Source organism: Cricetulus griseus, chromosome 8, assembly GCF_003668045.3.
Source record: "Cricetulus griseus strain 17A/GY chromosome 8, alternate assembly CriGri-PICRH-1.0, whole genome shotgun sequence".
In the NCBI taxonomy this organism is placed as follows: Eukaryota; Metazoa; Chordata; class Mammalia; order Rodentia; family Cricetidae; genus Cricetulus; species Cricetulus griseus.
The window spans coordinates 69,909,095-69,937,077 of NC_048601.1; the positions used below are offsets into that span (position 1 = coordinate 69,909,095).

Here is a 27,983-nt window from a genome sequence, read left to right on the forward strand (position 1 = left end):
GAGCAGAAAGTGTATGGGACAGGAAGGATGTTATTTTTAGGGGGGGCAGAGGAGGAGGGGAGGGAGAGGGACCTTGGATTGACATGTAAAATAATCTTTTTTTTTTTTTTGGTTTTTTGAGACAGGGTTTCTCTGTGTAGCTTTGGAGCCTATCCTGGCACTCGCTCCGGAGACCAGGCTGGCCTCAAACTCACAAAGATCTGCCTGCCTCTGCCTCCTGAGTGCTGGCATTAAAGGCGTGTGCCACCAATGCTCAGCTAAAATAATCTTTCTAATTCAAATAAAAAGTATCAAAAACATTTATACACAAGGGTTAACATTTCCTACAATTAATTTCTTTTTGTAATTAAGTTAAATAGTATTCCAAAGTGATGGCATCTTTATTGTGCACATGTCCTACTGCAATGGAAACCAAGGCATTGCAAATGGTAGGCAAATGTTTTACTACCAATTTATACCCCAAGACCTATCTTTATTTTCTCCTTTGAGATAGGTTCTTTAATATGGTTCTCAGATTGGCCTTATACTTATTCCTTAGCCCAGACAGGGCTAAAACTTTCAGTCCTTCTGCCTTTGCACCTTTAGTATCTTGGATTGCAGAACTTGACTGCCAATGAGTATTTGATACTTAAAAGTCTCTCACTATGAAGAACACAGAGTGGTGATCCTGCCTTAATCAAAGCTAAACCAATAGATCATTTCTTTGGTACCATGAGTACAGATGTCACAGAGTGAAATATTTAGTATGAAATGCACAGTAGACTAGTACAGTTACTGTAGAAAGATCTACATGATCCCAGTGAATAGGAGATCCCAGTCTGTTCATGCTTCCCAAGGTAACAAACTGCCAGATTATAGTACAATGAACTGACATTTATTCGTAAAGTCAGAGGAGTACATGTTGGATGCATCTGTCCAGATTTTTTTTTAATTTCTAACAAGACTCTGGACTTATTGAAAGTTTACATACTGATATGAATCTTTGTCAGCATATGTAACTTATTATTTCATCTTTCAGAGTGAATTCATCCTTTGTAAATGATGACTTTGCCCATAAAATTCCCATTCCACTCAGTTCTTACCAATATGTTTTAAATATTCCAAACAGATATAAAGAAATGTCTACACACTTATATTTATTTTCCTTAACTATCCCTTTTATTTACCTTAACTTCCAGGTAACAATATGTAAAAACTATGTCACAGCATAATTTGTGATCCAGTGCTGCTGTTCTTCACTCATGTTTCCTGGTACAGAATATCTATAAGAGGGTGTGGAAGGTTGAACTTCACTCACATCTGAGGGTAAAGGGCTGCTAACAGGAAGCAGGCAATATTTATGAAAATTCTGTATCTTTGCCAGGAAGAACCTGCTGCTCTTTCTGGGAAACTCCTCTCCTCTGTACCAAGCACTACCCACCCTTTGATGCCCCTCCCTCAAATCCTATTATAAAAATACAGCCATCTCTGCCCTGACAAACCATCCCAAGATCTCTTCAAGATGGGTAAGTGGGAGCTGAAAGATGATGGAAGCTTTGCAGGGGTTCACCTGCCACTAGCAGAAGGTGTTCCAGGGTTCATGCTCTCACATAATAGAGAACTTTGTGAGTCAGTCAAGCGTAGCTGTGGAAATCTCAGAGGAAGAAGGAAACCTGGATTTCCAGACCACAGGGGAAGATATGACAAAATTAGTGTCATACTACCAAACTAGTAGAGCGAAGGAGAGCAATGGTCCTTTCTGTGCACCCTCTCTAACCACACTACCTGGAGTGACTCTGATTGTTTCTCCCTAACAGGCAAGATGCTGTCTGGCATAGCACTCACCAGCGTGTCCTGGATCCTGCTATCCTGCCTGATGCTCTTAACTCAGGTGCAAGGTAAGACTTCTCTTCCTGTAGCACTGAGTTCGAGTGATTATTTGGAGTCAGGTAGCAGAGGAAAGTCTCATGAGGAATAATGAGGAATTTCTGTACAGAAAATCTGCTGTAACACCTCCACCATCCTGCATTCCTCCAGGTCACTGGTTGTGGAAAGTACCATGTTGGTTTGCCACCAGTGAAATGGACAAGATTTATCATTTTGTCAGGATGCTACAATTTATGTTGGTAGAATGAAGGGGGGAAATGATGATTAACAATGAAGTCTATGTGTGAAGAATGATGGACAACTTAGGTTAAGCCTATCAGCCCAGAGTTGGTGGAGTCATGAATTAATACATAGGAAGGAAAAGAAATGTTCATTATAAAAAAATAAGTCTCAAAAACTATAAGAAGGCTTTATATTGATTTCCTTCCAAGAAATAGTCTACTAAAATAGTCCCTACTTTGAACAATCTATCTAAATCCCACTTTTCATTTCATCCCATTGCTCTATTTATCTTACTCCACCCAGGTGAAGACTCCCAGAAGGAAGTATTCTCAGCACGCATTAGTTGTCCTAAAGGCTCCATGGCTTATGGATCCTACTGCTACGCCTTGTTTCGGATACCACAGACTTGGTTTGATGCAGAAGTGAGTACTGAGAGGTGGAAAGCACATGTGGGTCACGGGGGAATGTTGGGTTCCATTCTCTCTAGTTTATTGTGTCTGAAATGAATACTGGACTTCAAAGTAGCCTGTTCCCTCGCCTACCTCTTCCTGGCCATTATTCAGTGCAGTCTCAATCTTCTTTTTATTCTTTTCCTCACCCAGCTGGCCTGTCAGAAGAGGCCTTCAGGACACCTTGTGTCTGTGCTCAGTGGAGCTGAAGCTTCATTCCTGTCCTCCATGGTGAAGAGCACAGGGAACAGCTACCCGTACATCTGGATTGGGCTCCATGATCCCACCCAGGTATGACATCCTCTTCTATGTTTCTGCTTACCTGCTATTATCACATAGGTACACTTGCTGAGCCTCTCCAGAAAGAACCCTAAAGGACACAGAGTTCAAAGATGGGGTGACACTGGGACAAAGGAAACAGTCAAGATGAGACAGTAGAGATGAGCTCTGTGAGGATTCCTAGACTTCAGATGAAGTACATGTGCCGGTTCTTGACTTTTTTGAAGGTGTCACAGGAGGCATTGGAATAATTTGCTGTTAGTTTTAGAGAGCTATCACACACACACAGTATTTTCAAGAAATACAGAATAAAGAGACAATCCATATTTTATCTTTGTGGAATAAATATTCTACTTCCATTTTAGAGGAAATTGTTAGTTTACCACAATATATATTTCAAGTAAATTTCAGTGAGTTCCAATTTTATCAGTAGTTCCTAGGTTTATAAACAGAAATGAAGCAACAATAATTTCTAGAGTCTTAAAAATTGTGTCTGATCAGAGCATTGAGAACCCTATCTTTTATCTGGTTTGCTCCTCATCAGGGTGAAGAACCCAATGGAGGTGGATGGGAGTGGAGTAACAGTGATGTGATGAACTACTTTAACTGGGAGAGGAAGCCATTTGCTGCCTTAGACCGTGGTTACTGTGGCAGCTTGTCAAGAGCTTCAGGTAAGAGAGAGAAGAGCCACGTCACCTTGAAGCATACCCATCTTCTCACATCTTGGGGTACCTCTAGCTAGGAAGTGGAATGCTGTCTTCTTCTGTCAGTTCTTTCATCTTCTTTATTGGCTTCTTGGATATGTCCTTCCTCTAGATTGTACTTAGAGGAAGTGAACAGGAGGGAGTGACTTTTAAGTTGGAGCCACAAATTGAGGCATTTCTTCATTATGTTCTCAAGATCCACAGTCCTCAATTACTTAACCCATTTTATCTTTCCAGGATTTCTGAAATGGAGAGACAATACCTGTGATGTGAAGTTGCCCTATGTCTGCAAATTCAGTGGATAGGCTTATCAAAAATCAAACAGCTAGAATTTGTCCTGAAGCTCATCATGGACATGGGACCAAATGTGAAGACTCACCCAGGAAGAGCATGTCCTATCCACGGTCCACATCAGACACCTCACTGCCTCTTTCCAAATCTTGCCTTAGTCATTTCTGTATAGGTTGAGGCCTCAAGTCTCAGATAGAAATAATAAAACTTTAGTCACACTTTGAGTTTTTGTGTTCCATCAAAAATATTATTTATTATCACTGCCTATGTTATGCATGCATGTATGGGTGTGTGAATACCACAGCATTTCCATGGAAATCAGAGGATAACTTTGGGGAATCATTCTTATCTTCTATCTATTGAGACAGGGTTTCTGGTTTTTTGCCACACAGTAAATTCACAAGGGTCGGGACAGTTGTCCAAACTCCTCTGCTTTCCACCTCTCCACAGGAGTACTGAGTTTACAAGTGGCAGACACTGTATCTAAGTGTTTTTAGTTATTCCCCTAGGAATTAGGGCAAACAAACTCACATCATCAGGCTTGAGAAATAAAACTTTAGCCTACCAAGCCATCTTGCTGGCCCTGTGCATCATTTCTAATTGAAAATACTTTGCATATAATATATAATGCATTCTGGTCTCCTACCCCAACTCATCCCAGATCATCTCCACCTTTCTACCAATCCAATTTCATGATCTTTTTGTGTCTATCACTTTAAAACACAAATAAACGAATAAACTAAAACCAAGAAGCAGACTCAAACTCTGCAAAGACATGAAAATGGAAACCAAAATATTCAAGCAAATGACAAATAACAGGAAGGTTGTCAGAATGGCAGAGGAGACATCGGATAATTCTTCTCAGTTCTGTCCATACAGACAGTGCCTAATGGTGCATGCTTAGCACTGCCCTATAACTAAGAATGTTGGCCGTGCTCATTGAGCGTTGTACTGTGACCATATGAAGGCATTACCTTCCTTTACAGTCAGGGCTCCAGTTGCAGGCTAATGACTGATGTTTTCAACAGTTCAAGAATCATCTTTGAAGACTAACATTAAAAACTGCAATCTATATGAATGATAATTTTTGTTGGATATGGTAAAAAGAAATGAACTTACCACAATAGTGCAGGCATAAAGAGTCTATAACTTTCTTATTCTCTTTCCAACAAGACAAAAAGAAAATCTGAAAGTACTTTAGCAAATTCTTTTTGGACTAATGAGGGAATGGAAGCAGCAGGGAAAAATCCTTTTCTGGTTTTTACAGAAGAACCAAGTGCATAGCTTCCTCCGTCTATACCTATAAGATGTTGGAGTAAGGTTCAAGGCTATGTGGGGGTCCTTGGTGAGAGGAAAACACCTCTACAATCTCTTATTTCTAGAGAGACCTGCGAATACTCCCAATGGGAATTCTTTTTTCATATAATTCATCAATTTCTTATGATAAAAGCCAAGAATAATTACTGCAAGACCTGTAAGAGGGAGGAGAACATTAACCCTTTGAAGTCAGCTGTAAAACAAGTAACTCTCACGACAGCTTGTGCAAAGTGTTTATTCAAATCCTCCCTCCTTTATAGTTCCTGTTTTTTCTAGAGTGGGTAAAGCTAAGAAACCCTTTGTAAGTCTTGACCTTGGGTATAGGACCAACACTGTTTTTTTTTTTTTTTTACTTATTTTTTGTGTGTGAGTGTGCATGTACACATGGACCAGTGATCAACTTTGTGTTTTTAAGGTGCCTAGGAAGTGTTAGTCCTCATGCTCTGTTTACCTTGTTTTATATCATGGGGTATCTCATTGGTCTGAAATTCCTAAATTCAGCCCTGATAGCTGAGATCCATCAGTCTTTGCTTTCCCTGTTCTGAGATTACAGAAATATGGCACCACACTCAACATTTTTTTTAAAAAAATAAGTGGATACTAGACATAAAGCAAAAGATACCCAGCCTACAATCCACAACCCCAGGGAAGCTATAACCCTCTTCCAGAAACAAATGGAAGCAGATGAAGATATCCACAACTAACCAATGGGCCAAGCTCCTAGAGTACAATTGAAGTGAGGGAGCAGTGATAATATAAACAAAGGAATCAAGACCATGATGGGGAAACCCACAGAATCAGCTGACCTGAGCTAATGAGGGATCACTGACTCAGGACTGACAAATGGGAAACCTGCATAAGACTGAACTAGACTCCCTTAAATATAGGTGACAATGGTGTGACTGGGACAATATTTGAGGCCACTGGCTGTGGTTCCAAGATCTAACACTAATGCACAAAGTGACTTAGTGGAGCCCATTCTGAATGGAGAGGTTCCATGCCTAGCCTAGACACAGGAGTGTGGGGTTGGAGAGGTGCCTTGGTCCTGCCTCAACTAGATGATGGGACAGACTTAGTAGACTTCCTAGGAGAGGCCTTACTCTCTCTGAGGAGCAAAAGGGAGGAAGGGGAAGTGGGGGAGCAGAATGGGAGGGGGAAGGGGGAGGGGGAACTAGGATTGAAATGTAAAAAAGAAATTAAGAAAAAAAAAGAGAAATGTCACTTTATGAAGGGTCTAATACATAACTACGGTGAGTAACTGGTAGAACCATGAGTACCTCGTCTATCAAAAAGAACATCTGGTGCTGGGTGTTGGTGGTGCATGCCTTTAATCCCACCACTCAGGAGGCAGAGGCAGATGGATCTCTGTGAGTTCGAGGCCAGCCTGGTCTCCAGAGTGAGTGCCAGTATAGGCTCCAAAGATACACAGAGAAACACTGTCTAGAAAAACAAAAACAAAAACAAAAAGAACATCTGGGAAATTCCAACAGTTATGGGAAGCAGAGACAGAACAAAGATCTCTGGAGAGAATCATGTGCAGAGCTCTGTACTGTGGGGCAGTTATGCCAGTACACAATAAAGAAGAGACACATTCCTACCACTTCCAGGCAAAGGTCACTAGCACTGGTTACCTGGAAGCTACTGCCTAAGAGCAATGTGGAATTAGAGTGTCCCAACCTTTGCTTTGTTTATGACACACATGGTTTAAGAAATACAGGGAAAAATTTTGCTAGAATATTCCTTCTGACTGACTCAACTCAAGCAGTTTGACTTGAATTTTTTTATTTTTATTGATATTTTATAATCTATTGATGGGTCTAATATATATATATATATATATATATAATATATTATATATATCCTATGTATGGACCTTAGCATTGAAGAGAACAATATTTTGCTGTTTTTTCTCTTGTGAGCTCTTTTCCATGTCCCATTTTTATTTCCTTTTTTTCTCTTGATTTCTTTTCTCTTTCTTACTATTTTCAGTTATTACCTTCATTCTTCTCTTAACTTTTACCCTGATATCAATTTTCTATTTAAATACTTGATATTTTGTTGGCAATGAGGGAGTAAGAAGGTCCAAAACTCTCTACCTGTACTTTTATTGTAAGTCCATAGAAGTAATGTTTTAAACCATATTCTATAAAAGTTTGATTGTTCAAAGTAGATTTCATTTTGATTAAAGTTATACTTCAAAGATGATATTTATGCTTGGCTGCTTAAATAACATCAGACTCTATGTGTCCCAACATGAAGGTATGTATGAACAGGCAATGTCTTCATCTGTTCACAACACCATCTTCTATAAGCCCTGTCCACACTTTCAACGCAGTATACCAGTAGATACAAAGTTAGACCACTGTTAGGAACAATGGTTGGAACTGGGATGCAGTGATTTCCAGAAGTTCCTTCTGTAATTACTCGGCACAACTTCATACAGCCTTACTACAAAATCAGACCACAAAAGCCCAGAGTGGTTACAACATTTTATTTTTGTTCTCTGAGCCTTTAGGTTAGAGCCCCCACAAAATGTATTGATAGAATAACAGTGGAGATGATATGAGGGATTTGCTGTGGGTGTGTAGGTAGAGCTTGCTCTTTCTGGGTGAATCCTCATACTCATTCCCTTGTCCATGTGAGCTTCATAATATTTTCAAGCTGTTGAAATCAGAACTGCCCTAGGCCTTGAATTTGCAGACATAGGGAAGTAGTACTTCACAATTATAATCTCTCCACATCTGGTAACCTACGGAGAGATACAAGTAAAGGGATTGGGGCAGGTGAATCTGTGAACTCAAAGAAAGAATGACCCAGTCTTTACCCTCGATTTAAGACACATCTCCTGCAGGCTAGTCACTGTTGCATTTCCAAGGGAAGGAGACACAGAAGGAACCATTAGAGATGATGGCAGATCACAAGTCCACACTGTATTTCTCAAATATGTCTCACACCCAGGTGGTCAAACTGGATAAGGGGAGGTGGGTTAATCAGAGGTGGCTCTTCTCTGTCTTACCTGAGTTCCGAGACAAAGCTGCACAATAACCACGGTCTGCAGCAACAGAGGGGTTCCTCTCCCAGTTATAGAAGGTCAGCATATTGGAACTGCTCCACTTCCATCCACTTCCATTGGGGAGTGTACCCTGTAGAGTGGGAAGGAGTTGGTGGTAGAGATTCACTAGCACTCTGCATGATACCTTCACTGAAACACTTGATCCCAGTGTTCCCTAGCCTTCCCAAACATTGTATGTTCATACAAGAGCCATTGTATGCCAAGAGCCTTCTGGTGAAATATTATTTCAGAATTCCTTGGCCCTATTTACAAACCCCAGAAACAATGGAATGAAATTGGGATTGACTGGAATTTATCTGCTCTTGATAAATACAACTGGCAGTACTTTTGATGTTTCTTCAGAAACAAATGTACAAAAACCTGTTCTATAGAGAAAACACGGGAGATTTCTTTGTTCAGAATTTCCTGGCAATTGTATGTGCAGACTCCCTGATACTGATAAAATCCTCCAGTATCTCACACGAAATCTAGAAAAAGTCAATCACAGGCATACAGACTTCAAGTGAACTCTGAGATTTCCAGAGCTCAGCTCTTTGGTTGCTATTTCCCTTGCTTTAATGCCATCCAGCATTGGGGATCTATGACCCATTTGTGTTTTCTGGGGAGTCACAGGGAATCTTCCTCAGGGATAAAAGGCACTATGGGAAAAATCAAGGCAAAGATAGGATCGCACATGTGAGGGATCATGGAGTCCAATCCAGATGTATTTGTAGGTGGTCAAACTGTTCTTCACCAGGGAGGACACGAAGGTAATTTCACCAGTACTGAGCAGAAATGCCAGGTGTCCTGAGAAATGCATCTGACAGGATAGCTGTTTGAAGGACAGAATGGAAACAATATTAAACCCCCACAGGGAAATGGTAGAGGTGAGGGATTGGGTTCATCTCAGTTAACTAAACCACAGAGATTGAAATCCAACACTCCTCTTGACCTGGAATTACTTGCTTCTATTGCTCCCAACCCTGTGTGTCACTACTCACTTCTGCATCAGACCAGGTCTGTGGTATCAAAATCAGTGAATAGCAATAGGAGCCATAGGCTACAGAGCCTTGAGGACAGGTGATGCGTGAAGAAGGCAGTTTCTTTTGGGATACTTCACCTTCACCTGGTGTAAAGGGAGAAATAGACAGTGATGGAGTGAATAAGGGAGTGAAGATTAGAGAATGGTGGTCAACATAGAAAAAGTTCCCACTCTTTACCATTTCCCTAGTTCTCTCTCTCTCTCTCTGGTGTGTGTGTGTGTGTGTGTGTGTGTGTGTGTGTGTGTGTGTGTGTTAGGGGGTGTTTGTGCAGTAGTATACGTGAGCATAGAGACATGAATGCCAGAGGTCAGTCTCAAGTGCCATTGCTAAGTCCCTATTCATATTGGAATTTTTGATAGGGTTTCTAACTGACCTTGGAGGGTAATATATTTTGCTAGAGTGGTCATCCACTGATTACTCATGGATATTTCTGTGTCCTCTTCCCCAGTATTTGCATTGAAAGCATGCATACCATGTCATGTTTAATTTATGTGGGATCTGGTTGTTCAACTTGGGTCCTCAGGCTTACTTTAAAAAGCACTTTACTGGCTGAGCTATTATATCTGCAACTTCAGGTTCTTAATTTAAAGAGACTTCTTCATGTGGAAAAGCATGACATTTTGTTTTACCATTCCTGCATTTAATAGTCTTTTATTTTCTCTATTCACTAGGAGGACAGCCTATGGTTCATCCTCTGCCCTCTGTCTCCTTCCTTAGAGTTCATTCCTGACATTTACACTTTCATTTTTTTTAACCTGCCAACATGAATTAGAGACCACTGACAACTTGGAGAAACTTTCTTTCCATTACAATGATGCACTTTGGTATATTCCACTTCCTCCAATGATCCAGAGGGAGGCAGGATGAGGAAGATTTCCTGTGAGACTGCTCCCCTTACTTAACACATCAAACTCCCCAGAGTGAGTCTCTCCTTCTCACCCCTGAAAACTCATGGGGGACCCAGTGCTAGATGCACAGCAAGTTTACCTTCCACCCGAGAAAGGAACATCAGGCATGAAAGCAGCATCCAGGACATAGTAGAGAGGGTCATGGGAGGCATCGTGGTACCTGTGAGGGAGAAGGGAGTGTGGTCAGAGAAGACATGAAAGCAGAACACAGCCTCTTTCTATCATGCTTGCCTATCTCTTCAGGGAAGCACTCATTTGGGTTTGACCCCTCTCCTATTCCAGAACAAAATGGAGATCCCATGTTTAGCCTTCAGCTCCAATCTCTGCTGAGTTTCAGAGCAATACCTTGTGAGGGCCGAGAACTTTCTCTACCTTCTCCTGCAGTGTGAGAGGTGAACCCATGCCTGTCTCTAATCATCATTCAGCTCCAGCTTACCTGTCTTACAGAAATCTGGAGTGGTTTGTTGGGACAGAGAAGACTGTGCTTTTATAACAGGATCTGAGGGAAAGGCGACAAAGGACATGAGTGAGTGTTAGGCCCTTAAGAGTGATCGGTAATGCCTGGCATGGATTCAAGGAGGTTTCCAGTAAGAATGCATGACTTTTCACAGCAAAGACTGGGAACTGCCACACATGTGTCTCCTTTCCTGTTAGGCCAGCTCTGTCCTCAGATGCAGCTGTAGATTAAAACCCTGCCACCCTCTACAAGGTGTCAGGTTCTGCAAAATTTAGGAATACTCAGGCAGCCTTTGCTGCAGATTAGGAAGTTTTATTTTTTTAAAAAATATCAATCTATAAAAATTACAACTTCTAGTCTTTAATGGTTATATATGTATATACATATATATATATATATAATATATATATATATATATATGTAAATCAGGAATGCATTTTCAGTTGTACTAAAGAACTGACTTCTGTAGGTACAGATGCATTTTTATTCCTATCTAAAAAGATTTAAGATACATCAAAAGAGCAAAATTTGGTGTGTTAAAACTTGATTTGTTGAGTGAGGCATAACAAGCATTTAATACAAAGTAGAATTACTGGTTCAAATGGCTGCTACAACTTTTGAGTATAAACTTTAAAGCAACCATTGAGTCAACACTGTAGCCAATATTTTAAGGAAAAGCAGCTGAATAGATTTGATTTTTAGCTACTTCCATGTGTGAATACATAGGAACACTCTGAAAAAGACAAGAATGTTTTGCATTGATCTTAGTTCAGTCCCAGTTTAACTCAGGAGAAACAACTCCAAAATAGTTCATTCTAAGTTCTGCCATTTGTGTGATAGTGTCCTCTTTAATTCCATCTTTAAGTAGACATTAGTTACCAACATACATTTACTATTATTCCTTTCAGTAAGTATTATCTTTCAGTTTTATTAAGATATAAAAACCACAGTATTTTGTTTCTTTCCATGTCTTTCAGCACTTTTCTTTAAACAGATATGGGTTATTGGTCTGCTATCATTTTTTTTATCTGAAAGATGCTTTACTATTTTTCTGGGACTGAGTTTTCCCAGATCTTATTGGAGATAGTCTACACTGCTCCTTCACATTGAAGAAAATGTTGCAGACTACAAAAATCTAGTTTAATTTTTTCTGATGAAAGATTCAATTAAGATTCAATTGTTTATTCTATTTGGTGAAAGTCTGTTACTACAATAATGATTGTCAGAGCACCTCCAAAGGTAATCTAGCCAAAGGTAGTCAGCAAAAACAAAACTAAAAATCTGCAAGAAACAAGGGTTGGGTCATGTACAAAAGTGACTTCTCAGAAGAAATTCCAGGGTTCAGAAGAGTATGGGATGGTGTATTTTAAGTCTTGAAAGAAAATAACTATCACTGATATATATTATATATATATATATATATATATATATATATATGTTATGCTTATGCTTCAGGTTTAAAAGAAAAAATATAACAAGAAAAAATAAAGGAATTTATATCTACTAAACCAGAATAGTAGGCAAACTAATGAGAAATAGGAAGAGACCAACCAATTTCAATACAGTGAATGACCAAGAAATGATTAAGAGCAGAAGCAATGGGCACAGAATACTGAAAACAACAAAAGGAAACGTCAACGAGGTGACAGGAACAACCATACCCTTTCAGTAATAACTCTGAATGTAAGTGATAAACAGTAAGAGAGAATGTATGTGATTTTTTTTTCAGTTTTTTGAGACAGGGTTCCTCTATGTAGCTTTGCAGCTGGAACTTGATCTGTAGACCACTCTGGCCTTGAACTCACAGAGATCCACCTGCTTCTGCCTCTTGAGTGCTGGGATTGAAGGTATGAGCCACCACCTCCTGGCTGTAAGTGAAATATTTTGATGACAAACTGTATTAAAAAGCAAGACCCAGTAACATGTTACATGCAAAAGACTCGGCACACAGGATGACAAACACAGACAGGAAGTAAATGAGTGGGAAAGACATTCTAAGAAAATAGAATGCAGGCCAAGCACTACCCACCACCCTGACCAGTGTAAGTGTTCCAGTTGTTCACTTTGATGCCCCTCTGTCAAATCCTGTGTTGAAAGCACAGTTGCTTCTGTCCTGACAAACTATCCCACATCTGTGCAAGATAGGTAAGTGGGAGATGAAAGATGACAAGAGCCTTACAGGGGTTTAACGTCTCAAACCACAGAAGATATGGGAGAGTCCCTGTCTTCACAGGCTCTGAGAATTAGCAATGGCTTCCGGAAATTTTCAGGTAAATGGAAAACAGATTCTTCATTTCATTCCAGACTATAGAAAAACAGCAATGGGGTTCAATGTATCCCTGCAGATCTAGACAAAGCAGAAGGGAAGGAATGACCATCTTTCCATGATTTCGCTTACCACACTCTCTATAGAGTTGTGATTGCTGCTCCCTCATAGACAAGATGTCGCGTCACCTAGCCCTCAACACTGTGGACTGGATGCTGCTCTCCTGCCTGATGTTCTTATCTCAGATGCAAGGTAATGCTGTTTTGCCTCTAGAACTGAAATCCCTGTGAGTTTCCATAGCCAAGAAGCAAAGGAGGTTTTTTAACAATCTCCCATGGAAATTATGAGGCGAATCCATGCAGTCACATTGCCTGCAAGTCATCCATCATCTTGCTTTCTTCAAAGTCACTGGTGGTGAAAAGTAACACAGTGATGCATCAACAGGGGAATCAGAGGGTTTCCATTTTGCCAGGAGGATCTAAATTATGTTAGTGATTTTGGAAAAGTGAAGTATGAGGGTCTATAATGAAATGTACAAATAGTGCAGAGAATTGTGGAATATTTAGGAAGGGTAAGATGAAAGGAGAAGCTCTTCTACATTGAACAGGGTTACAAAAAACAAAGAAACTAGCTGGGTGGAGTGGCATACAACTGTCATCCCAGCATTCAGGCGGCAGAGGCAGGAGCATCTTTGTAAGTTCAAGGCCAGGCTGATCTACATAGTGAGTCTCAAGACAGTCTGGGCTACAGTGATGTTGTCTCAAAAAAAAAGGAAAACAAGCAAGCAAAAAACAATACAGTATAAAGAAAAATCTTACTGAGGCTATCATTGTCATAAGTGATATGACAGCCACCATGGGAAACAAAACAAAACAAAACAAAAAAACAGGCTTTATAAACCTCTTAATTTGACCTCCCCACCAACTCTCATTCTTCATCTCATTTCATTCTCTCCTTACCTCCCTCCACCCCCAGGTGAAGACTCTCAGAAGGAACTACCCTCTCCATGGATCAGCTGCTCCATGGGCTCCAAGGCATACCACTCAGACTGCTATGCCCTAGTTATGACACCCAAATCCTAGTACCAAGCAGATGTGAGTATTAAAGGATGGAGCTGAAGATAATAGCATAAAGTAGAAGCTGGAGACAAAATAGTCCTCAGGTTTTCATGACTCCATGGGAATCAAAATGACTGTTCTTTTTTATGTAATCTATCAACTCACATGCATCTATCCCACCAATGATCAGAGAAGTGTCAGTCTCTCTCATTCTGTCCCTCATATAGCTGGCCTGTCAGAAGAGACACTATGGACACCTTGTATCTATTCTTCCTGGAGCTGAAACTTCCTTTGTGTCCTCCATGGTAAATGACAGAGTGAATAACTACCAAGACATCTGGATTGGACTCCGTGATCCTACAATGGTTAGATTCTGTCTTTTCCCATTTCATCTCCAGAAGCTGATACCTCCCAAGCACAGGTATTTTCCCCCTTTTTTATTTAAATTAGAAGCAATCTTATTTGTTCATGTCAGCTGTTTCTGTGGGTGAATACATACCATGTTTGTCTTTTTGTGACTGGGTTACCTCACTCAGGTTGGTTTCTTCTAGTTCCATCCATTTGCCTGCAAATTTCAAGATTCCATTGTTTTCTTCTGCTGAGTAATACTCCATTGTGTAAATGTACCATATTTTCTTCATCCATTCTTCAGTTGAGGGGCATCTAGGTTGCTTCTGGGTTCTTGCTATTACAAATAATGCTGCTATGAACATAGTTGAACATATGTCCTCATTGTATGAATGTAAATCCTTTGGGTATATGCCTAAAAGTAAAATTGTTGGATCTTGAGGTAGACTAATTGCCATTTTCCTGAGAACCTGCCATACTGATTTCCAAATGGCTGTATAAGTTTCCCCTCTCACCAACAATGGAGGAGTGTTCCCCTTTTTCCACATCCTCTCCAACATAAACTGTTGTTGGTGTTTTTGGTTTTAGCCATTCTGACAGGTGCAAGATGGTATCTTAGAGTTGTTTTGATTTTCATTTTCTTGATATCTAAGAATGTTGAGCATTTTCTTCAGCTCCTATTAAGAATTCTATTGAGAATTCTCCATTTAGTTCTGTACTCCACTTTTTAATTGTATTTTTTGGTGTTTTGGAGACTAGCTTCTTGATTTCTTTGTATATTTTGGAGATCAGCCCTCTGTCAGATGTGGGGTTGATGAGTATCTTTTCCCATTCTATGGACTGCCATTTTTTCTTGGTGACTGTGTCCTTTGCTTTACAAAAGCTTCTCTGTTTCAGGAGGTCACATTTATATTGTAGATCTCTGTGTCTGTGCTACTGGTGTTATGGTTAGGAAGCAGTCTCCTGTACCAATTCGTTTGAAGAGACCACCTAACTTCAATTCTAAGAGGCTCAGTGTGGTTAGATTTATGTTGAGCTCTTCGATCCATTTGGACTTAAGTTTTGTGCATGTCAATATATATTAATCTATCTGCGGTCTTCTATATGCTAGCATCCAGTATTGTCAGCACCATAAGTTTAGCTTCTTTGTCAAAAATCAGGTGTTCATAGGTGTTGGAATTAATATTATGGTTTTCAATTCTATTCCATTGATCTACCTGTCTAAGTCAGGGATGGTAATGCCTCCGGAAGTTTCTTTATTTTTCATGGTTGTTTTTTCTATCCTGGATCTTTTTTTTTTCCACATAAAGTTGATAATTGTTCTTTCAAGGTCTCCGAAGAATTTTGGAGGCATTTTTATGGAGACTGCATTAAATTCGTAGATCCAAGCACAGTTTTTTTCTCCAGTCCATGTATAATATGAGGAGGACCTATAACTCAGATGTAAGGTGACATTAGGATAAGGGATGTCCTCAATGCCAAAGTGAAGGGCTGAGTTCTATGGAGGTTCCTAATCTTCAGATTAATCTCTTTGCCTGTTGTCAATTTTTCTTTTATCTTAAGAAAGCCAGCTTGTGGGTTCTTTTGTCTTCAAGCAATCTTCACAAAGAGTTCTGAGAGCATTGTAAATTAAGATAAGATTTATATTTATTATTTAAAGATTGGGTTTATTTATTTTATTTATATGTATTCCCTGAACATATTGTGTACAACATCTGCACGCCTGGTGCTTAAAGAGGTCGGAAAATGACATCAGATCCCTTGGAACTGGAGCCACACATGGTTGTGAGCCACCATTTCAGTGCTGGAAGCCACTCTTGTGTCCTCTGAAGGAGCAGGCAGGGGTCTTACCTGATGATCCATCTGTATGCCTCCTACTTTAGTTGTTTATAGAGAGGATACTGTGAGATTCAGAGGATATCTCAAAATGTATCATTATTCATAGTGAAGCAAGTACTTTGGTACTCTAGTTCTATAGTCCTTGTGATTATTGGCAAAAAGAAGCCTAGGGGAGATAGAATTTTTATCAGAACTTCCAAGTGAAAAGGCATCTGGAGAGCATGGTGAAATGGACCAGATTCTATGATGCACTAATGTATTTTCTCTTCACATATGTACTGTGCAGGGTCAAGAACCCAATGGATTATGGGTGGGAGTGGCGTGACTCTGTTGTGCTGAATAACTTTAACTGGGATGGAAATCCTTCTTATGTTGTAAACTGTGGTCATTGTGGGACTCTGAGAGCAACCTCAGGTAAAACATGGAAGCACCACCTTTGCCCAATCATTTTCACACCTCTCCTCTGCTACTGAGTCTGACTTTGTCACTATCCTCCTAACCTAGGGAATGTAGTATGGATTTTTGCTCTAACTTTCTGAAATAAAGGCTTCTGAGACTAAGGCTGGTTTTAAGTTGTCCTAACATGACTTCTAACAAGATCCAGCACGTTTCCTCTCTCTAGGATTTCTGAAGTGGGGAGATCATCACTGTGATGGGCAATTACCTTTTGTCTGCAAGTTCAAGGAGAAAGAAGGTAGCATCCTGAGTTTATCATAAAGCTCATCATGACAATGGATCAAATACAAAAATTCACCCAGCAAGGCTGTGCACACTTCACTGTCCCATATCAGATGTGTTATTCTTATTTCCTATCTTCTTTCATGCATCTCCTTGCCCTTATTTCAGGCTCTTCTGTACAGTTCATGATTTGAAATCTTGCATATAAATAATAAAAAATCTTTTTTGTACTTTTGTGTTTTACTTTCATGGTAAAACTGTGTGGATGGAGCAGAGAGTGGCTGGAGAGGGAATCTGTATTCTCACTACAGTTCAGTGCATCACCCCTGGTTTGCTATGATGAATGAAGATACCATACTCTCACACACTCACTATTGGGGTAGAAGGAAGGTAAAATTACCCTCTTTATCGACCCAGGGCAGTAGCAATAGGGTATCACAGTTAAATTCCCATAGTTGTTGTCCCAGCCCTAACACTAACCCTCAGGCCCACTCCTTGTATCATGTCTGCTCCTTTTGCCCTTGTCACAGGAAACCCCCACATACTGTGACCCTCCCCTGACCTTCATGGCCATCAAGATTCTCCTCAGGATATTAAGATGTGCTTATTGTCAGCTATATCTCATCCATTTAATTCAGACATCATGAAGCCTCACTGCCTCAGTTACTATGGCCACCTACAATATCTGTAGTCCTGTATTCCAAACCTCAACTCTGAACCTCACCACCAGACAAAAACTCCCAGATACAGACTTTAGGAATGTTGACTGCCTGGCCAGTCTTTTTTTTATCAACATCTTTTCCCACTTTCTACCTAACACTGTGTCAGTCCCATTAAAAAGACCTCATGATTTGATAATCTCCTATGGATCTGCTTCTAGGTTATGCCTCATGATGACAGGAACCACTCTGATACAGTGATGTCCACTCATCTGAACTCCCACTAAGCTATGATTCAAATCAATCCCCATAGACATAGATTTCCCATCTGTCCAAGTGGTTAGGCTGCCTACTAACATGCAGATGAAAATTGCGTAAATACAGAACACTTATTATTAAATGACAGGATCAAGTTTATCATGAATTAATTGAACAAAAATTGTGTATACATACCACATATCCATACTCACTTGATCTCCACATGAGCACATAAAAATATCTCAAAGACCAGAGTGATGGCCCAGTGGGTAAAGGTGCCTTCTGTCAATCCTGTGGATGGGAGTTCAATTTAGGACCCAAATGCTATAAGCAGAAAACTCTGACCCCCACACACATTCAGCAATGTTGTAGCTCAAATGCACCTTCCGTATCACACATATGTACACAAAATAAATGAAAAATAATAATACTTAAAAGTAAATAAAATAAAAATTAATTCAAAATAGTTTAAAGACTTGATTGCATTACCAAAATCATGAAAAATCATTGGTGTAGTTTTGATAATATATTAGTTTTGGCAATATCTTTGGATGAGAATTCAAAAGTATAGATAAGAAGTCAAAACAGAGACAAGTGAGTATATCAGAAATAAAAAGTGTCTATGTGAGAAAGTTAATAAACCAACACAATACAGGTTGAACCGGTAATATTTAGGAATATATATATATTTTTTTTTCAAGCAATGAGGATTAGTGAAAAAAGTGGCCAAGAACATGAAGGAGAATGGGTAGGGGTATACTAAAGGGTTTAGATAAAAGAAAGTGAAAGAAGTGTAATTATATTACAATTTGAAAATTAAAAATATTAAAAATGGAAACAGGTGAAAAAAAGTGTGTGCCAAGCATTGTAACAGTTATCAGAATAGAAAGTGGATCTACAGAACAGGAGAAATTACTTAGAGATTGTGTATGAACCCAATGGATCAAACACAAAACATACAAGGAGATCAAATAGTTTAATCATGTAGCAAGAATTAACCTAATTATAAAGCAACTGAATAGAAACCACTCAACAGGAGTTATGAATGACCACAGGTGTGTTTGAAAAACAAGTCTTAACATCTCCTAATTTTCAGACATATGCAAATTAAAATCATCATGTGGCCTCTGCTTGCAACTGTTACCATGACTGTTAGCAGCAGATGAAAGATAAATGTTTGGGAAGATGCAGAGAAAAGGGAACATTTGTCCATGTTTAATTGGAAGGTAATTTTACAGCCATTATGTAAAATATGGAGCATCCTCAAAAAGCTAGAAACAGAAGTGTCATGCGATATACCAATCCCCTGATGAATAAACAGCCAAAGGAGACAACATCAGTATGAAATGAAATTTCTTTAGCCTGTGTATTTCTTTCAGCAGTGCTCATAATTTAAAAGATGTAGGTGAACAGGCTTTCCTTTAATGATAAATTTTATTTTAATTATGTGTATGGGGCAGTGATATGTACATCAGTCATGCTCCTGTGGAGGCTAGAGGAGGGTGACAGAGACTCTGGAGCTAGGATTACAGGTATATGAGCCAGTGAATGGATATGGGTGCTGGAAACAGAATCCACGTCTTCTGCAACAACATTTATCTTGGCCTTGATTTTCCTTATATGTTATATTCACGATAAAATACTATTCAGCCATTAGGTACAAGAAAATTCTGTCACTGTTAGCACATCAGTGAACCTGCAGGATACTGTATTAATTGAAATAATCTAGGCATAGAACCTCAAAAGACACATGCTCTCAATTACACATGAGAGAGTCACTGCACAGAAAGGCCTAAAATATCAAAAAGAAAATTTATGGATGAACTATCTGATGCCTCTAGCAGTAAGGTTGTCTTAAATAAATAGCTCAAGTGCTATTTATCTGGGTGGGGAGTTGCCTAAGCTCTCCTTCATCTACATCTTTTCCATGTTTCTTGCTTCCCTTTTACAGCAGCAACTAGGACCACCCATGCCCCACCTGGCCCATAAGAAAGAATTCAGTCTCTTTCCTGAAATTACAGAAGAATTCTGAGTTACTCTTTTTAGGCTAGCTTGAGACCTCCCCATGGGCAGGGACATGTGATGCACCAGTATTTAAATTACTATATTTTAGCATTGTTTTTACGACCAAGAGAGTATGCTATATAAAAAAAAATGGTTAAATTATAAAAATTCTAAACTTTCCAGATACTTAGATTGTGGTAATTATCAACATAACCTCTGGAAGATATTGTCTCAAATATGAGTGGTAATATCTTCTCAGAGGAATGCCAGGGTTCTATTTAAGAAATATAAAGGGAACAATGAAATAATGAATATAGTCAGGGTTGTTACTGTACACACTCAGGCAAAGAACAGGGAGATGGATAGTAAGCTGTGACGCTGGAATGCAGTATGTCTAAAAGGTGTGTATAATGATTTAAGCACCTTTCATATGATAATTTTCATTTTATTACTGCCATCCAAAAATAAGGTGCAGGAACTAGGTGAACCAAGGTACCTACTACACACTCATCATTTGGGAAGCTGAGGCAGAATGATTTCTGTGAGTTTGAAGCCATTCTTGGCTACACAGTTGGCTGTCATCATAAACTACAACAAAAGATTCTGTTAACAAATACACAGAGAATGAAAAGGGAAGAAAAGGAAGGATGTAGAGGTCTTGAGGAAGCAGAAAGTTTGAGTCAGGTGTAGATTAGAAGAAAGGACATATGACAGGTAGGATTTTAGTTGGGTGGGTGGTAGGGGAGGAATGGATGGAGAAGGGAACTGGGATTGTCATGTTATTCAATCTTCTTTGTAATTCAAATATATAAAAAATTAAAAAATCACCATGACCTAAATAAATAAATAAATAAACAAATAAATAAATAAATAAATAAACAAACAGAGGCTGGGATCTGCCTGTCAGTAAAATTTCTAGTTCTCAACCATGAAGACCAAAGTTCAAATACCAACACTCAGTTAAAAACTGGAGGGTGGAGGTATACACCTCCACAGTGTGTAGGGAGGGGCAGGGATGAGATAGAGGCAGGTGGATTCTTAAATCTCATTGGCTAGCCAGCCTAGTAAAATCAATGAGCTTCAGGTTTAGCAAGAGACTCTTAGATGAACAACAATTGAGGAAGACCCAAAGTCAACCTTTGGCCTTCACAACCATGGGCATGCATGTGCACACTCACACTGTAGTCATCCACACTAACAGAGAAATTCAACAAAACACACACACACACACACACACAGAGAGAGAGGGGGGGGGGCACTGCACAAAATTTAAACATAAAAAACTAATAAATAAGATGAACCAACCAAAGAAATTACAGACATATTCACAGGAAGTATCCCAACTCAGTAGTCCCCAGAACGTCAAGGACCCACTTCTATGTTGTCACTTTACTACTGACACATGGTAGCTATAAAATATACTTTTCTTTGACAAGTGTGGTGGCACATACCTTTAATGTCCCTGTAATCCCACCACTCGGGCTGATGGGGCAAGGAACATTGAGTTCATGGCCATCTTGGGTCTATATAGTCATACACTGTCTTAATTTCCTCTTCTTTTTCTTTGTCAATTCTTTTTTCATTTATGTTGCCAACATTCCCTTACAATTTCTTTTTGCTTAGATATTTCTGCGAGTGTTGGCTACACTCTGCCTCCTGACAGTAACTAAGCTCAATGATACTGAGCTTTAGGTGTAAGAGTTTCACATGTAAAGCTGCTGATATACATTTCAGGCAAGGAAGGAGTAGGGGAAGCACCTGCTAAGAAATGAAATAAAAATGAAACCCCTCGTTGGAGAGATTGAACGATATGGGAAAACTTGAGATATCATGGCTTAATAATATTTTTGGTGATTTATCTCTCTAAGTCAGGGTTAGATTGGACATTGCACTTTTTTGATGATGGGATCAATAAGAAAATACTTAACTTATAGCTCCGGTGAGGTTCCTGGAATTCTCAGTCTATAGACCAAATAACTATAAGTGATTCCTTAAGATTACAGAAAAAAAAAAAACAAGTAATTACATGCTACAAGGCATTGTTTTAGAAACAAATGTTTTTTTTGTGTGTTAAAATTGCAAAAGCCACATGCACTTGAAATACTATTTTAAGAAAATGTACTTTTACCTATTTATTTTTCTCCTTGAATATATAATACAAATGTGTGGACTAGAGAGATGGCTAAGTAGGTTAAGAGTGTGTACTGCAAGGATGACCTCAAATAAGAATCTAAACAATAGTGCAGAGTCTATCTTAAATGCCCTTCCCCTATAATGAGATTGATGACTACCTTAAATGCCCCCATAGAGGTTTTATCCAGTTGCTGATGGAAGCAGAAGCACAGATCCATAGCTACACACCAAGTCAAACACCTGGAATCCAATTGTAGAGAGGGAGGAGCGATGAGCAAAATGGGTCAAGACCATGTTGCAGAAACCCACAGAAACAGCTTGCCTGAGCAATTGGGAGCTCACTGACTCAAGACTGACAGCTGAGGAACCTGCATAAGATTGAACTAGGCCCCCTATATGTGAGTGTCAGTTGGGGGGCCTGGGAAGTCTATGGAGCCACTGGTACCAATATTTATCCCTAGTGTATGAACTACCCTTTTGGAGGCTTTCCCTATGGAGAGATATTTTCTCAGCCTAGATATAGGGGGATGGTCTTGGTCCTGCCCCAAATGATGTGAAAGGCTTTGTTGATCCCTCAAGACAGGGCTCACCTCCTCTGAGGAGTGGATGTGGGGGTGGGATAGAGAGATGACTAGGAGTGAGAAGACAGCAGGAAGGGGGAACTGTGATTGTTGTGTAAAATAAGATTGTTTTTAATTTAAATTTGTAAAAAAGAGTGTATACTGTTCTGGAAGAGGACACTAGTTTGGTTCTAATCAGACATGTTGGGCATCTCACAAATCTCTGTAGTAAGTAGCTCCAGCTCTATGGGATCTGACACCTTCTCCAGGACAGCAAAAGAATGTGCACTCATGTGAAGGCCCTCCACCCATGTCACACAAACATATAATTAGAAATGAAATAAATCTTTGAAAAATGACAAAGAAAGGCCTTCAGGAAGACAGATGTATTTAAGAAATTAGTCAGAGCTGTTAGCTCAGACTTACATCCTGTAACCCCTCAGTTGTTAAGGCTGAGGCAAAAGGACATTCTGAGTCTGAGCACAACCTGGGCTACATAGTGAGTTTCAAATGGTCTTGGTTACATAGCGAGAGAGCCTACCTCAAGGGGAAAGTGTGATGAAACCATTGACCTGAATAGATTTTCACCATTCTTATGGTTTGTTGTTGTTGTTGTTGTTGTTGTTGTTGTTGTTGTTGTTGTTGTTTTGGTTGTGAGCCTAGCCTTTAACAGTTGAGCCATCTCTCCAGCCCTTATTTTCACCATTCTTAACAGCAATATAATTTTTCCTTTTTGTTAAATTTTGGAAAGTCAGATTCTAGAGAGGAGCTGAAAGCATTTCAGCAACTATTTTTTTTACAGTCTCTCACCCCTGGTTCAGCTCTCACCAGAGCACACAGGTAAGACATGCTACACAGCACCCAAAGTAGAAATCAGTGTCTAGTCAATGAAGGAAGCACCAGAATACACTGCAAGGAGAGTCACAGTACAGCCCAGGACACTGAGTGTCACACAGGGTAGAGCACAATATCATCTAGAACACACACACACACACACACACACACACACACACACACACACCACAGGAAGATAGTTGAGAGATGTTTTTGGCATGCTGAGATGCTCTTCCAGGAAGAGGTAAGATATCATAATCAAAACAAACTTTTTTTTCAAGTAGTAATAGAATCTAATTGCTTTGGGAGTGTACCCAGATGCTCAGTTCCCACAGCCCTGAGACTCAGAAGGGTCATGAAAAGATCTTCCAGGAAAGTGTGTGAAAGATCGTTGTAGTAGCCAAGAATACAAACATTCTACATGGAATACTAAAGGCAAATGGGGAGAAAACATGAAGAAAAGAGTAGTAGGAGCAGTGGGCATATTTTATTTTATTATTCTCTATCGTTTACCCCTATAAATGAAAATGGTGAATTTGTAACTATGTAGAATCTTGCTGGGTTTTGGTGGTTCATGCCTTTATTCCCAGCTCTTGGGAGGCAGACGCAGGCAGATCTCTGTGAGTTCGAGGCCAGCCTGGTCTACAGTGCAAGCGCCAGGATAGGCTCCAAAGTTACACAAAGAAACCCTACTCCAGAATCTGATAGCTACAGACTTCCTGGTATTCTTATCCTTAAATTTTCTCTGCCTCTTCTTCCATGATGTAGATGAAAGAAGAATAGACTATATAAATGCATATGTGATATGCATATATATCTATACCTATATGAATGTATGTATTAATAAAAGTTAAGGAATAAGAGGTGATTAATTTGAGAAGGATTGGTGCATTTAAAGGGAGGGTAGCTTGTAGGGTCTTGAAAGAGAAACATAATTAGAGATCATATTCAGCTAAACTAGTGAAATGAAGGAGGATAAATATTGACCCGTCCTGAGGGTCCAGTCATTCAGGGTTCTGAAGGGGGGCTGCCTGAAAGAGTCATGGGCGAGAGAAAGAAAGAAGACCAAGCGGCGCAAGAAAGGACAAGAGTCCGTCTGTGCAATGTTAAGGTCTCGATTTATTGGGGCTTAGAGTGGGCTTAAATAGCCCTGCAACAATAGAATTGGGGGGAATAACAGAAGGAACATCAGGTATTTGCTGGGACTGGAACATTCTTCTTATCAGCCAGAACATCTAGTGGTCTTCCTTGGAACATTGAACAGAAAAGCCCCAGACCCTTTCTCGGAACAGAAGCAGTTAGCAGTTCCACTTGGCCAAACCGTGTCTAATTACAGGTTACAGGAGGCTCACAGACCTGGCTTTAAGCCGCAAACTTAAAGGTCACTAAAAGGCTTACAAAGGTGGGCTTTAAGCCGCATAGTTTTGGTCCCATGGCCCCTTACAAAATATTATACATGTCTTCCCATCCTCATTTGTGGAATCTACACTTTACACACACACAAACATCCATGCAGCATCCATGTATGGATGCATGCACCCAGTCACACATATGCATGTGTATTAGAATATAGAAAAAAAGTGATAGGAGAATAGTAGGAAAGGTAATGGAATGTGAACATTGTCAAATTATGTTACTCATTGACAAACTAAAACAAAAATATCACAGGGAAATTCTTTGAAAAATAATCAGTTTATTGCTCAAAGGGGAGATACACATTCTTTGAAGCTGGAAATTTTCATTTAGAAAAAGTTTGACTGAAGATGCTCTCTGAAGGATCTGCCTGGGTCTTAAGTATATGCATAAATGCTTCATAAGGATGATGGAAGTATTTCATTGTCTCATTATTACTGTTGGTACACTTCTATTCCGATGTTTTAACCATTTTCCAGTGTTCTGCCCTTTTCACTGCCACCATTTCCCAGAAGTTGCTTCACAACATTAGATGCCTCAGAATTGTTTTATCTAAAATCCTCCAGCAGAAGTAGAATATTTGCCTAGCAAATATTAAACAGTTATACAAAAATTATTCTGGGAAAAGTCAAGAGTTTCTTTCAAATGACTGATAAAATATTTATAAATAGAAGAAACTCATAAGTAATCTCAAATAAAATATCTTGCTTGTTTTATTGAGATAGAAAAGGATGCTCTGAGAAGTCAGAACAGTCCTCTTAGGATCCTCTACTTCTTTTTGGGCAGGGTTGCAAGTACATTTGGTCTAAAAGGTGTTTCAGATGTTTTGAAAGTAGACATGACATCTCCCTCTAAAGCAGCAGTTCTCAACCTGTAGGTTGTGACCCCTCTGGGGGTCAAATGACACTTTCATGGAGCTACCTAAGACCATTGGAAACTGTATTTACCTTACTATTCATAATAGTACCAAAATTACAGTAGCAAAAATCATTATATAGTATACGGTTAGGTGTCATCACAACATGAGGAACCATATTAAAGGGATGGAGAGTTAGAAAGGTTGAAAATCACTGGTCTAGATGGTCTTTCAAAAATTCTGAAGGTATACATGCTGATATCTGCCTCTAAAACAAGAGAAAAGGTTGGTGTATCTTCCCCTAGAGAACAAAAGACCTGCTGTCTTCCCAGTGTAGCAAAGATATTATTGCAAAACAAAAGGCCACATTAGCAGAGAATACTCATAGGAATAATTTGTTCCCTGTTATTTAACCATTACATGTGGAGACATCCATCAATGCTATTTTTTGAAATAGAAGTGTAAAGAACTAAGGTTCTGATTACTCCAATAACAGCACATTTTTTCTTCAATAACAATAGAACTATGGAAGAATAACCTTGTCTGAAAACTGAGTAAAATCCTACAGCTTTTCATGTTTCCTGACAGATAGGTAACTTTATCACATATTAAATTAAAAGAAAAAAATCTTAACTAAGGGGACAGTCACACCCATTAATTTTCATACTGACTCCAATGAGCCCTCCTTTTAGAAAAGTGCACATTGCTTCTTTCAGTTGCCAGTCCTTCTGTCCTTTTCTGTCCCTCTGACATGCTTTGCCTACTCACCCCACCAGGGCATAATTGTTACCAACAATGTCTATTCTCTGTCTCCCATGTCTTGTACCTATTCCTCTACTAACCTCATAGTGACAATGTGTCTAACACAATTGAAACCCAGAATATGCTCACTTTCTTACCTAAAGAACAACTTAGAATCCCAGGGACTTTTATCCAAAGACAGTTGAGTCTTAAACAAACATTCTTCTAGAACATCTGGATATATCAAATCTCTGCTGCTAAAGAAAGAAATTGTATTTTAGGTTGTCTTATAAGACAATAAGCATGGAAGGAGACAAAACAGCATGATTAAAGTTAAGAGTTAGGTTGTTCATGCTTTTTATTTTTTTCTTTTTCTTATTAGAAAGAAAATCATTTTACATGTCAATCCCAGGTCCCTAACCCTCCCCTTATCCCCTGCCCCCCCAACTAACACCCTACCTATCCCATACCCTTTCTGTTCACCAGAGAGGGTGAGGCCTTCCATAAGGGGTCTTCAGAGTCTGTCTTATTCTTTGGTATAGGGCCTAGGCCAACCCCCTTGTGTCTAGACTCAGGGAGTGTACCTTCATGTGGAATGGGCTCCCAAAGTCCATTCCTATGCTAAGGATAAGTACTGATCCACTACAAGAGGCCCTATAGATATCCAAGGTCTCCTCACTGACACCCACATTCAGGGGGTCTGGATCAGTCCCATGCTGGTTTCCCAGATGTCAGTCTGGGGACCAAGAGCTCTCCTTGTTCAAGACAGCTGTTTCTATGGGTTTTAGAGCCTGGTGTGGACCCCTTTGCTCATCAGTCCTCCTTCTCTGCAACTGGATTCCAGTTCAGTTCAAGGTTTAGCTGTGGGTGTCTGCTTCTTCTTCCACCAGCTGCTGGATGAAGGCTATACTATCGCTTATGAATTAGTCATCAATCTCATTATCAGGAGAGGGCATTTAAGGTAGCCTTTCCTCTGTTGCTTAGATTGTTAGTTGCTGTCATCTTTGTAGCTCTCCAGACATTTCCCTAGTGCCTGATTTCTCTTTAAACCTACAATTTCTCCCTCTGTTGTTCATGTTTTTATTAGCCTGTTCTCAAAAATACTTCAGGAAAGACATTTTAAATTTTTCCTACTTTTAGAAATTTTAGATACTATAAAACCATCCTTAGAATATTTTTATTTGAAATCTCTGTAACTTTAGAATGTAAGGTGCCACATAGTGGAATATCTCATTAACAACTCACTTTGTGGGCTGCTAGAGCTATGGCTTGTCTTTCGAGTGATATTACCAGAACTTTAAGTGACTAGCACTGTTGGCATCAAAATCTTTGTTCATATTAAAAGACACAGTCGATGCCTAAAGTCCATTGAGTAACTGTCGTTCCTCATTTAAAAAGGGGAAGTAAAAAACTGAGTTCCTTAACCTTATAATTCCACTTGTTATGAGAATTTTGAATGATGAAATAGATCAAGAGCTTTATATGAGGAGCAAAAGAGACAATGAAGTCTTAAGAATTGCTTCCCTTCCAGGGAGAACAAGGCAGTGTAATATAAACTGCAAGTGGACTAAACAAAGGCCCTCCCCTTCTCGATTTTTATTTTACTTTTTGTTTTTAAGCGCGTGTGTGCATGTGCGTGTGCGTGTGCGTGTGCGTGTGCGTGTGCGTGTGTGTGCCCAGAGAGGGCATCTGATCCCAGGGAGGAAGAGTTATAAGCAATTGTGTGCTGTAGGCATCTGGTCTGTGAA

At 39.5% G+C, this 27,983-nt stretch overlaps 2 protein-coding genes and 1 pseudogene across 2 annotated transcripts; 2 read left to right on the top strand and 1 right to left on the bottom strand.

Annotated features, from left to right (window-relative positions):
- The first annotated feature begins 1,801 nt into the window (after positions 1 to 1,801).
- LOC100773719 (regenerating islet-derived protein 3-beta) lies at positions 1,802 to 3,825 on the top strand. The gene is made up of 5 exons (XM_027429557.2): positions 1,802 to 1,877; positions 2,392 to 2,510; positions 2,691 to 2,828; positions 3,361 to 3,487; positions 3,758 to 3,825. Exons 1-5 carry the CDS (start codon positions 1,802 to 1,804, stop codon positions 3,823 to 3,825), a joined length of 528 nt encoding a protein of 175 aa, XP_027285358.1.
- A 3,984-nt stretch (positions 3,826 to 7,809) lies between these two features.
- Positions 7,810 to 10,283, bottom strand: LOC100773429 (pancreatic beta cell growth factor). Its single transcript, XM_027429556.2, has 5 exons — positions 10,211 to 10,283; positions 9,182 to 9,300; positions 8,875 to 9,012; positions 8,145 to 8,271; positions 7,810 to 7,877 (listed from the first exon to the last, which is right to left on the bottom strand). Exons 1-5 carry the CDS (start codon positions 10,281 to 10,283, stop codon positions 7,810 to 7,812), a joined length of 525 nt encoding a protein of 174 aa, XP_027285357.1.
- A 2,747-nt stretch (positions 10,284 to 13,030) lies between these two features.
- LOC100750692 lies at positions 13,031 to 16,816 on the top strand (annotated as a pseudogene).
- The last annotated feature ends 11,167 nt before the right edge of the window (positions 16,817 to 27,983 follow it).

Coding starts and splice junctions, on each gene's coding strand:
- LOC100773429 (XM_027429556.2), bottom strand. CDS start 10,283: ATGCCTCCCATGACCCTCTCTACTATGTCCTGGATGCTGCTTTCATGC. Junction 9,301..10,210: donor GTTCCTTTCTCGGGTGGAAG/GTAAACTTGCTG, acceptor CACCAGGTGAAG/GTGAAGTATCCCAAAAGAAA. Junction 8,272..8,874: donor GACTCCATGATCCCTCACAT/GTGCGATCCTAT, acceptor CCCACTCTACAG/GGTACACTCCCCAATGGAAG.
- LOC100773719 (XM_027429557.2), top strand. CDS start 1,802: ATGCTGTCTGGCATAGCACTCACCAGCGTGTCCTGGATCCTGCTATCC. Junction 1,878..2,391: donor GCTCTTAACTCAGGTGCAAG/GTAAGACTTCTC, acceptor TACTCCACCCAG/GTGAAGACTCCCAGAAGGAA. Junction 3,488..3,757: donor CAGCTTGTCAAGAGCTTCAG/GTAAGAGAGAGA, acceptor TTATCTTTCCAG/GATTTCTGAAATGGAGAGAC.